This window comes from Hippopotamus amphibius, chromosome 16 (assembly GCF_030028045.1).
Source record: "Hippopotamus amphibius kiboko isolate mHipAmp2 chromosome 16, mHipAmp2.hap2, whole genome shotgun sequence".
Lineage (NCBI taxonomy): Eukaryota > Metazoa > Chordata > Mammalia > Artiodactyla > Hippopotamidae > Hippopotamus > Hippopotamus amphibius.
The window spans coordinates 6,420,745-6,433,158 of NC_080201.1; the positions used below are offsets into that span (position 1 = coordinate 6,420,745).

Genomic DNA, 12,414 nt, shown 5'->3' on the forward strand with positions numbered 1-12,414 from the left:
CCTACTTGGTGTAGCTACCATGAATGCAGCATCCCACCTCCTTCTAGAAAATACCAGTCCCCTCCACCCAGCTTTTCTGCCTCAGGGAACTACTCAGTGAACCTGTTCCCTGGCAGGAATAAACTCTGCAGTTGTGTTTCTGACCCCTCCGGTGGTCCTTGTCTTTCTGGTGGTCCTTGTCTTTGACCTTATGGTATCCTGTTGGCCATGGCTAATGCGGAGGGAAACTTGAAGTTGCAATCTTGGAGCTTACAAAAGTATGAAGCGCAATCTCCCCTCCCCAGCCCCGTGAGGGGGGCTCGGTCCTGGTCTTTGCCTGACTTCTTTGGTGTGGCATAAGCAACTAGTTAACATTTCCCAAGGTTCTAGCAGTCAAATGTTCTTGATGTCCTCTGAGGTGACACAGGGCCTCAACCATTCCGCGTAGCCATAATGACCAGCATCTACTGGGAGACCCTCTTTTTCCTGAACTAAAGCTAACATATGACTACATAGGGATTTTGGAAAAGAAAGGCCTCTCCAAGCCAATGCTGTGTTAACACCGGGCAGAAAGATTGCAACTCTTCAGCCTGGGGCTGTATAGGTAGGGTGTGATATTTTGATTTATGATAGATACATATTTGTTTTATATATTTGGTTAGGGCTGCTGTTTCTGGCACAGGGCTTCTAAAACCCTGGGAATTTCCTGAGCAGCAAAGGTTAAGGAGGATTTTCATTAAGTTAACGAGGTGAGAACTTCACCTGAGGATGGGGGCTGGTTGCCAGTGGATCCAACCTTGTGATTAGAGAGTTGGAACTTTCAATCCTACCCCCACCCCCCACCTCCGGGGAGGGAGAGAGCGTGAGATCAAGCACCAATGGCTAATGATTTAGTCGATCACATGCTGTAACAAAGCCTCCATAGAAACCCAAAGGAGAGGGCTGGGAGATCTTCCAGGTTGATGAGCTGGAAGAGTAGGAGAGTCGGGGGAGTAGCGCATTCAGAGAGCGTGGAAGTGTCACAACCTTTCCCTGGGCCTTGCCCTGTGTATCTCTTCATCTGGCTGTTGATTTGTATCCTTAATAAGCTTTGTAATAAACCGGTAATCCAGTGAGTAAACGGGTTTCCTGAGTTCTGTGAGCTGCTCTAGCAAATTAATCGAACCCAAGGAGGGGGTAGTTGGTACCTCTGGTCTATAGCCAGTCCATCAGAAGCAAAGGTGATAACCTGGGCTTGACACCAGCATCCAAAGTGGGGATGAGGGGGGACAGTCTTGTAAGACTGAGCCCTTAACCTGTGGGCTCTGATGCTGTCTCCAAGTAGAGAGCATCAGGGTTGAGTTGGATTGTAGGACACCCTGCTGGACCTGAGCATTGCTTGTTGGTGTGGGGGAAACTCCTTTCTCCAACATAGAAGCAGATGCAGGACTCTTTCACAGAGGCACCAGTGTCCCATGCCTGCAGCGGCTTTCTCATTCTCTAATATCTTCCCAAGCCAGAACTCACAAGACCTTGTCTCAGGAGAATGTAATGAGGGCTTCTAGCTGGTTTCTGCCTCCTCCAAGGTCAACTGGAATCAACTCAAGTAACAAAGACCAGGGAATTCCCTGGCAGTGCAGTGGTTAGGACTCTGTGCTTTCCCTGCAGAGGGCCTGGGTTCAATCCCTGGTCAGGGAACTACGATCCTACAAGCCATGCAACATGGCCGGAAAGAAAGAAAGAAAGAAGGAAGGAAGGAAGAAAGGGAGTGAGAGAGGGAGAGAGAAAGAAAGAAAGAAAGAAAAGTAACAAAGTCCCTCCTTTATTACACCTTTCCAACTCAAGAACACAGACCAGGACTTCCCTGGTGGTCTGGTGGTTAAGATTCGGTGCTTCCACTGCAGGAGGTGTGGGTTCGATCCCTGGTTGGGGAAGTTCCGCGTGCTGCGTGGTACAGCCAAAACAAAAAAAAAGAACACAGACCAACCCAGGAGAGGCAGGTTTGCCGATCTCCTTCAGGCAAGGTTAGCAGAAATTTGAGACTAATAGCATCTGATTGTTCCCTTGTAATTTGACAATCTCTGGGATTTGACAACTGTTTAGTATCAAAATCAGTCTGGGACCTTGTTGTTCCAAGTGTGGCTGAGAAGCAGCAGTGACGGGGAATCTGTCAGACATGCAAGCCCTCAGGTCTCACTCCAGACCCACGGAATCAGAAATTCTGGGGGTGGGGCAGAATTCTTTTCTTATTGTAGTAAAATACATAAAATTCACCATTTAACGCTTTTAAGGTGTACATTTCAGTGGCTTTTAGTACCTTTACAATGTTGTGCAACCAACAGCACTGTCTAGTTCCGTATTTTCAATGCCCTGAAAGGAAACCCCATACCTATTAGGCAATCCCGTCTCCTACCCTTCCCCCCAGCCCCTGAGGACCACTAATATGCTTTCTGTCTCTATGGGTTTGCCTGTTGGGGACATTTCGCATAAATAGGATTGTCCCAAGATATGGCTTTTTGTGTCTGACTTCTGTCACTTAACACAATCTTTTCAAGATTCACCCTTCAGAGTATCAGTGCGCCATTCCTTTTTATGGATTAATAGTCCATTGTATGGATAGACCATATTTTGTTTATTAATTCATCAGTTGATGGACATTTGGATTGTTTCCATCTCTGGCTCATAAATAACGATGCTATGAATACCTGTGTGCAAATTTTTGTTTGAACACCTGTTTTCTGTTCTCTTGAGTATACACTTAGGAGTAGAGTTGCTGAGTCATATTGTAACTCTGTGTTATTTACGGGGCAACTGCCAAATGTTTTCCACAGAGGTCGTGCCATTTTATATGCCCACCAGCAATTCAGGAGTTTCAGCTTCTCCACACCCTTGTCATCAAGTGTTGTTTTCTGGTGTTTTGATTATAGCCATCCTAGTGGCTGTGAAATACTATCTCATTGTACTTTTGATTTCCTGTAGTTGTTTTCAAGTAGCCCTCCTGGTGATTCTAATCATCTGAAGTATGAAAAAATTGTCCAGGGACCAGTAGCATTCATTTAAGAACTAGTTATAGAAATACAGAATCTTAGGCCCTCCTCAGACTCAGTCAAATTCTGCATTTTAACAAGATTCCCAGGTGATCACTATACATGTTAATGTTTGAGAAGCACTGATGTAGGAGACAGCCCTAAATTGCTAACACTTCCTAATCACTACTTAACTATACTAGAGTTAGGGTCTGTGGGGTTTGTTTTGCTTCCGCCTGGTATGTTCTTGTTTGGTAGTCTGGAAAAGGTGAGAGGAACACAGAATGTGGAGTAAAATAGACCCAGTTACCAACCCTGACTTCACTGCTTATGAGCCGGATGATCCTTGGCTAGGGTGCGCTTGATCTAAACAAGATCTGTATCCTGCAGATGTTAGAACTGATTAACTTCAGGTATGTAAGCATCTAATTCAACTCAGTACAAAAACATCCACTCCATCTTGCTCTCCCCGCTCTCCGCTGCCCTACCCTAAGCCCTGGCTAGTGTGAGAGTTTTAAGGAAACAAATCCCAGCTTTGGCTTCCTCTCACATCACTGAACAGCTGAGTGATTTGCTGAATCTGGCTGAATGATTTGCCAGATGTTTCCCTTAAGGCAGCCAGCTGGGCAAGAAAAAATCCAGGAATGATCCCATAGTTAACTTCTCTGGACTAAGTGAGACCAGGTTCAAGGTTGGAACTGTGAAATTTGCCAGATAACTATAATTTGTAGACTTGGAAGACTCTCTGAGGCCACTTCCTTTGGTGTAAAGTAATTGTCATGAATTTTAAATAGCTCGATGTGATGGGCAACTCTTATTATCTCTCAGTAGAAAGGTCCCTATTACTAGGGTACTTTCTACGTACCAGTAACTGTGCTAAACCAGTGGTCCCCAACCTTTTTGGCACCAGGGACTGGTTTTGTGGAAGACAATTTTTCCACGGACGGGGGTGGGGGTGGGAGTGGGAGGGGGGATGGTTTCGGGATGATTCAAGTGCATTACATTTATTGTGCACTTCATTTCTGTTATTATTACCTCAGCACCTCAGATCATCAGGCATTACCTCCCGGACGCTGGGGACCTCTGTGCTGAACACTCAGAATCCTCAGTGCATTTAGATCTACAGTTGAGACCAGAAGTTCTCAACTGGGGGCGATTTTTGCACCCCACCCCCATGCCCAGTGGACACATAGTAACATCTGAAGGTTTGTCAGCACTGGGTGCTACTTGCATCTAATGGGTCAAGAGCACAGATGTAGCTAAACATCCTACAATGCATGGGACAGCCCCCCACAGAAAGAATTAGCCTCCCCCGCATATCAGTAATGTGGAGGTTGAGAAATGCTGCCTTAGACTCAGGTGCTGTGTCACCCTATTGTGACAGAAGATAAAATGGACACAGACAAGTGGGGCGACCTCCCCCAGATCCCCCAGCTAGTAATACAGGAGCAGGGTTCCACGCACAACTGGGTCAAAATCCCTGAGGCCTGAGTCGTTTTATAAGGTTTGCTTTCCACTGTTCTCATTCAAGCACAGCTTATGACATAACACTAGGTATTTACTCTGCAATTTCTTAAGAGGAGAACTGGCCAGAAAACAGTTTTAGACCTCTCAAACATAAAGGTTTTTCAACTGCCCTTTGTACAATCAATCAGAGAGTCATCTCCCACTTCCTTCAATCCTTGGTTAAATATTTATCAAACTGCCTTGCCAGGATTTAGGTTAAAGGGCTATTCTATGTCTGTGGGCGGGTTGATAAATGTGATCACGGGGCGGGGGAAGTCCTCCCAGAGAAGTTGTGGCCAAATCTGGAAGTAGTGACCCATTGGGCTTATCTGCCCAGGAGCTAGTGGGTGACAGGGAGCAGCAGGATGGAACAGTCACAGGTGGTAATGCCAGCAGTTGGCAGGATAAAAAGCCACGGTGCACACAGAGCCAGCCTCTTCATGGCAGGTGGCTTCTGGGTCTCCAACGCTACTACACGCCAGGTGCAAGGCTGATGCTTAAACCCTGTCATTTCATCTCATCTCACCGTGGCCCTAAGAAGAAGCAATCATCATTATCCGCATCGTAAAATGCAGAGGTTCAGGACTTTGTTCTAGGTCACTCCATTGTCAGTGGCAAAGACAGAATCAAAACCTAGGCAGTTTACCCCACTCTGATTTGTCCAGCTTCTAAAAGTCACCTGCATTCTTTGGGTCACGGCACCTTCCTCCATCTTCCAACCTCTCTTTGACTCTGACCTTCCTGTCTGCCTCTTGTAAGGATTCTTGTAACCACATCAGACTCACCTAGATAACCCAGGATCATCTCTGCCTTTCAGATCCATAACTCAATCACATCTGCAAAGTCCCTTTTGCCAGGTAAGGTCACATATTCCAGGTTCCAGGGATTAGCACCTGCATGTATTTGAGAGACCACTACTCTACCAGACCGCCTGCCTACTCACAGCGCCCTGAGACACTTTCTTTGGGGTTATTTGCATTACACGGCCATGGATAACGCGAACAGAGTCACTCCATTAGAACTCAGCTCCTGCTGGCTGATGCAAACTTCCACGATAAATCTACACCCTTGAAATTCTTGTCATGTAGAGGGTGGGCCAAGGTGCCAGACTGAAGGCAACCTGATGGGTCAGGACAGCCATAAGCTTCTTTTGGAGAACACTTATAAGCAACTGTCCCTCCCTCTCTCTCTCTCTCTCCCTCCCTCCCTCTCCCTCTCTCTCCATACCCCCTTCTTCAAAATGAGAAAAAGACCACGATGAATTCCCAAATAAGTACATTTTCCAAAATTACTGTTACATAAGCTTTGGCAAGAGACACATCATCAATTTGGCATCACATTGGCTGTTAATTTCTGTGGACTGGTGGTTGGTTACATAGCGTCTTTTACACACGCTATGACTTTTCTGTTTCTCACCTTACAGTCTAGCTTCTTATCCCCTTGCTCAAAATCTCTTCCATTGTTTTGCAAAACACTCATCAGCAAAGTGCTGGGGATTCTGCTGAATTCCTCTGCTCTCCCTCAATGGGGGAAACGGCGAGCATGACTTAAGATCTTTGGCTCCTGTCTTCTTACAAACACCTGCCCTAGCAGGTACCTGTGCTTCCCATCTGTTCTGATTTCACGCTATTGTTTTAACAACTTTACGATATACCCCGGTGGTTTCCGAGTCCTGCAAATGAACCTATTTCTAGAGTTTCCCTGAAACATAAGGATTCAAAGCTGGATGTGATGAAGGAAGACGCTATACATCTTGGTGACTGAGTGGGTGGGAGAAAAAGGAGAAACAAATCCAAGAAGGCTCAAAGCTCTGAAACCTAAAAGACCAGGAGAAGAACGGAAAGAGAGCAAGCTTTGACTGACTGATAGCAAGTTCAGCTTCAGATGTTGACTTGGTGAGGATGGTAAGATAATGAGATGGAAATAGTAAGGCTGGGTGTAAAGATTTTGCATGTCCAGTGGTAAGAACAGGAGGGAGATGTGTGATTTATTGTAACACTCAAAAATTTTCCTCCAGTGGAAATATGTGACAAGTCAGTTCAAAATCTTGGCTCAGAAACAGTTTTAGAGGCCAAGTTGAAGGTGTATGCTTGGGCATCCTCTGTAGTGTAAACTCGTCACTCGCCCATTCATTCATCCATTTTTCATTCATTTACACACTTGCACTTTTTCATTTATCAACTGAGCTTCTGCTTCATGCCAGACACTGGGCCTATGGCAGGTATTGTTCATATCAGTGATAAAGTAAAATCTTATGAACAAATGAGCTGCTCAAAGTTGAGAACAAAGAGAAGAGAAAAACTTCCTTGTCACTGTGTCAAGGAGAAGGCAATGATATGTCATTTCAGTAAATATTTGTTGAATGAGTGAGGCAAAGGAGCATGTGAGACCCTCCCAGAAGTACAGATTGTACCAGGGAACTGACAAAAGTGAGGTTTCCACAGAGGTCAAAAATGTGAAAGCTAAGTTCAGAAGAAAGATAAGGGTGAAATATTGCAAATGTGTTTTCTCAGGATTTGTTTGCTTTAGCAAGGTAGCAAAAAACTGGAACTATTTTGGGGTTCTCATAAAAGTTGAAATACAATACTCATTGCTCTTAACCATATTAGATGTCCCTCACTCCATCCTTTCTCCTCTTCCCTCCCTCTTTTCCTCTCCTCCCTTCCTTCCTTCCTAGCAGCACTGCTAGTGACACACAAAGTTCAAGGAAGTTGCTGAGTTAGAACCAGGGAAGAAAATATGAGGGACAACGATGATTGTCTAGAAAATACAGAAAAGCTTACCCCTTAAAAACAAACAGACAACAACAACAAAACCCAAACTAAACAGACAAACAAACAAATAGTTGGATCCTTTATTTAAAAAAAAGAAAAGTCTTGCTCGGAACCAACTGATACAGCAGTGAAGAGTGGTATTCCTTCACGTGAAAGCAGGATGCTGGAGTCCAGAGCCCACCCTCTTGGCTTCCCTCTCACCCATGCAGTGGCCCCAAAGACAACCCCATGGATGCTACTCAAAGCTGAGTAAGGCTCTGAGGAGCCCCAGTTTGGAAATATCTGTTCTAGAAGAAAGAATGAGACATCACATGCATGGGCATTTTTTATGGAAGGGAGATCATTAAACCCTTGACTTGTTGACTATCTGTTCTTTGAAATGGAGAGGTGAGTCATCAAATGTCACACCCTGCCCCAACTGCCTTGAGATTGCAAAACAACGGGAATTGTCTCATGGAAAACACTAGTAGGGAGCCAACTGAGACACAGGGCTCTGACAGTGCCAACAGAGTGAAGACATTTGCCTACTCCTCTCACAGGGAACAACTAGAGTTCAGGGAGGGTTGAAAATAGGTTCCCTGTCACGCTGACATTAACTGTTTGCAGGGCTTCCTGTCCAAATCTAGGAAGCTTGTGCATTAGCGGTCACGCTCCGAAGATACATGGGAACCCTAAATCCCCGGTAATGAACAGATGAATTAGAAGATAGGTAAGAGTCAGTACGTGAAACGATTTGAAAGGAAAGAAAGGTTTTATTGTACTCAGATCAAAGGAAAGAAAGGTTTTATTGTACTCAGATCAACCGTAAACACATGATTTGACTAATCTTGACCCAGCCCTGCATGAAATTGTCCTGCTTTCTTGTTCAGCCCACAAGGAACGCTGCGAGTTGCATCTTGCATGACCGGCACCCAGGACCTTGTGGGGAAAGACCAACTCACCTCCCATGCTGCTGATGCTCACCAGCCTCCCCTTGGATTTCCTAAGAAGAGGCAGAAAGGCCTTCGTGACTTCCACGGCCCCAAAGAAGTTCACGGCCATGCATCGTTTGTAGTCAGTCATGGGAATGAGCTCCCCGTCGGTTGGTAAGCCGAGGACCCCAGCATTGCTGACCAAAGCCCACAGTCCTGAGAACAGAAGGGAACAACTCTGAGGTTGGGCAAGACTGGAGAGTGGAAGGATTTTTAATCCTTCAAGCTCTGGAGTCAAAAGGGCCCCTTTGAGATTCAGGATCCAGGCAGATCGCTTCAACTCTCGAAACTTAGTTTCCCTGAATACTTGTGAAATATTAAGCAGTGGTTTTTGGGGGGTATATTCTTTGGCCTCAAAGCCCTTTCCTACACCTGAGTAGCTAGATATTTATAATACCTGGGGAGGGGTGACACAGCAAGGAGGACATTTAATCAAAGTCTACCTCATGTTTTTCCACCAAAGGAGTGTATGGAGACAGAATATCTTTAGGACATGCAGATTTAAGATGATATATCTTATATGCAGTGCAATGATATAAGATCCTACCTTCCCTTTTCCTTTGACTAGAAAAGATTCCCTAGTCCAGGGAAACAGGAACACTAGAGCAGAGGTGCTAAAAGCTAAGAAGATTGCAGAGTCCCTTAGTTCTGTTCCCTTCCCCAGCCAGTCTGATCCCCTTGACCGACCAGAATCACCAGGCGGGCTTGTTCACACACGGGTCACCAGGCCCCACCTCCAGAGACTCTGATTGGGGGTGTTTGGGGTGGGGCCTGAGAATCTACATCTCTAAATGAGTTCCCAGGTGATGCTCACACTGCAGGCCTGGATCACACTTGGAGAACCACTGTCCACAACAAGGGATTTTTCAGCCTTGACTGCACATTAAAATCACCAAGAGAGCTTTTTAAAACCTCAATGCCCAGGCCACACCCCCAGCCAATTAGATCAGAAACTGTGGGGTGGTGAAGAAAAGGGACCTTGGCTTTAGCAGTTTTTAAAAGTCCCTACCTGGGTGATTCCAATGTGCAACCAAGCTTTGGAATCATTGCCCTGAGTGGTTGGAGAGAGGTTAATACAAAAACTCTAGATGTTTTGGGGGAGGGGGATCTGGCGCAGAAGGGAGCGAGCTGCGTCCTCTCTACCTAGGAGAAACAGAGGTGACAGGATCGGGGTGTGTTCAGCTGGATAGACTTGAAGCAGATTCTCTGAATTCCCTGAGCCTCAGTGTGGTTCAGACCCGTGGTTCTCCAGGTGTGCTCCAGAACTGGCAGCATCAGCAACAATTGGGAACTTAATAGAAATGCAGATTCTGGAGCCCCACCTCAGACCTGCTGGGCCAGAAACCAATGATCAGAAATCATTGTTGAAGCTCAGCCTTGCGGTATCACGAGCCCTCGAGGTAACCCTGATGCACGCCCAAGTGTGAGAACCAGCGGGATGTAGAACAGCAGAATAAGCCTCAGTGCTCGCAAAGGCACAGAAATGGCAGGAGGCACCAGCCCTAACAGTGCCTTTCTGGTGGCTTCCAAGAGGTAGGTAGCAGCCAGCCTGCATGAGGACTGGACAGAGCGCTGAACATCTCAGCAGAGTCCAGCATGAAGCACTGACCATTGAAGATGAAATGTCTCATCCTCAGGAATTTAAGATGCTACCCCGTGGAAATGAGATAAAGCTCAAAATGACCCAAATGGTTTTCGTCACGCGGCGGAAAGATGGCTCAAGATAGAAACTGAGTTGACTTACAGAAAATAAAGTTACATTTCTTGCACACCTGAGCTGGTGGTCTGACATTTACACACAATGAAGATTGGGAGCATTAAGTGAGATGATGCCTGGCATGTAGTGAGAGCTCAACAGCTATTACGAGGATGGTGATGGGAGGAGAGGATGCCTCCACGAGCACCTCCACGTGATAGTTTTAATTCACCCAGCCTGATGCACAGCTTTGACCAGTCAACATGCGGGTGCCAGCTTTAGAATGCCCTAGAAGAGGGGCCAGCAAACATTTTCTATAAAAGGCTGGATAGTAAATACTTTAGCATTGCAGGTCCTACTGACTCAGCTCTGCCATTACCGTGTGGGCAGCCACAGACAATCGGTAAATGAATGGGAGTGTCTGTGTTCCAATAAAACGTTATGGACATTGACATTTGTATCCCGTATAATTTTCATGTGTCAAAAAATCTTCTTCTGATTTCTTTTCACCATTTAAAAATGTAAAAACCATCTTGAGCTCACAGGCTATACGAAAAACCAGGTGGCAGATCTACGTGATATTCTTTAAATGACAAAGTTCAAGAGATAGAGAACAGGTGAAGGATGAGAATAGGGCTCTAAAAAGGTAGCATGAGAGAGCCTGGTGGTGATGGAAGAGTTGTGTGTCTTGAGTGGGGTGATTTTTGCACAAAGCTACACATGTTATAGCATTGCACGCACATACACACACGTGCATACTTGCATGTATAGCTGGTGAAATCTGAATAAACTCTGGGGATTATACCAATGCCAATTTCCTGGTTTTGATACTGTACTATAGTTATGCAAGATGTTAACATTGGGGGAGGCTTGGCAAAGAGTGAATCTATTATTATTTCAAAATAAAATGTTAAAAAAAAAAAAGAAAGAAAGAAAACAGGCAGGGCCACAGCTTGCCAACTCCTGCCATAGAATTTTAAGCTGGCCAATAAGCTCATGATAACTGTAGGACTTAATAATAGTTTTTAAATAATTAATATTAATTAATAATTAAAAATATGTTCATACTAATTTTAAAATATGCTATGTAGGAACACAGCACAGTTGCTGGCCCTCCTACAGGAGCTGAGATTTTCCAGTTTATCCAGGTGGCCCAGAGGTTTCTTTAGCAAACATCCTTCTAAGTGATTTTAAATGAGCCTGTTCTAGCGCTCCACTTTCTCTCTGACTTTGAGAGGCTGAAGTGAAGAGAGGCCTTGAGGAGAGCAGGTAATTCTGTTTTTATTGGTATTGTAGTGGTATATGGGTATTTCTGCCTCAGAGGAGGATTGCTCTCCAGAAGGCTGGCCCCTAAACAGCGTGATCTCACACCTTGGAAAGTGTACCCGCTGGACCCCTTCATCCCAGGACACCAGCATGGTATTAGCATATCAAGAACCACTGTTTTATCATTCACTGCGGTCAGTACTGCCCCCTGGGCCCCCCAGATGGGTCTGTATGGAATATCTCCTAACAAGATACCATCAAGTCAATAATAAGAGGGACCATAAAAGACAAGGCCAGGAAAACTACCTTTTGAGAAAACAGCCACGTACTGCTAAACTTGCTGAAGATTACTTTCTAATAACCAACCATCCATTTTTCTCTCCTCCTCTCATTTCTCAGGTGTTTATCGAGCATTTACTATATGCCAGGGACTGTGCTTAATGTTGAATGCATGGAAAATAGGAGTTCTTACTGACTGCTTGCCTCATGCCAGGGACTCTTGTGAGTGCTCTGTATATAATAACTACTCCTTCAACTACCAAATGAAGCAGATAATATTGCTCTCTTTTTGCTGGGAGGTCAGCTGTAAAGAGGATGTAAGCAGGAAGTGCTTGAGGCCTCCATGGAAAACCCTCAAGCGAAGCCAAAACAGGAGAAAGCAGAGCTAAGAAACAGAGACTGGGTCCTGGTGACATTGCTTAACTGCCTGGATCCAAACATGCCTGAAGCCAACTGGTCTTTTTAGTTATATAAGCAAAATACATCCCCTGTATGCTTTAGCAATTTTGAATTGGGTTGTGTCATTTACATCTGAAAGAATCCTGATGGAAACATGGTTCTGGTTCTCAAGGAATCTTGCAGTGAGAAGTGGGAGGTGGACAGATTTGTATAGTAATGCAGTAATGTGTGTGTGCAAGGGATATCAAGTGAGTGTCCAGAAGAGGAAGTGAGTGACGTAACCTGGATTACTAGGAGGGTTATGGAAGAGATGTTATGTTTGAGCTAGATCTCCTAGCTGAAGGAGGAAGTAGAGTCTGCAGTTAGACAAAGGCAAAAGTGGAGGCAAGAGGGAAATCTGGGTAGGAGGAAGATGGATGTGCAAAGATGTGAACTAGCACATTCTACTCTGGAAACCATTCAGAATTTACTGAGTGGACCGGCAGGTATTGCAGATTAAGGGTCTGACAAGGGCCATTATCCTGAAAGGCCTTCAAATT

General features: G+C 45.2%; 1 protein-coding gene across 2 annotated transcripts in view; it reads right to left on the reverse strand.

Moving 5' to 3' along the window:
* The window catches only part of HSD17B2 (hydroxysteroid 17-beta dehydrogenase 2), a 62,726-nt gene that overhangs the window by 12,465 nt on the left and 37,847 nt on the right, over nucleotides 1–12,414 (reverse strand). For both annotated transcript variants that reach the window (XM_057712932.1, XM_057712933.1), the window contains exon 3: nucleotides 8,206–8,391. In XM_057712932.1, the coding sequence (XP_057568915.1) occupies nucleotides 8,206–8,391 (186 nt within the window). The remainder of the gene's footprint in view (nucleotides 1–8,205; nucleotides 8,392–12,414) is intronic.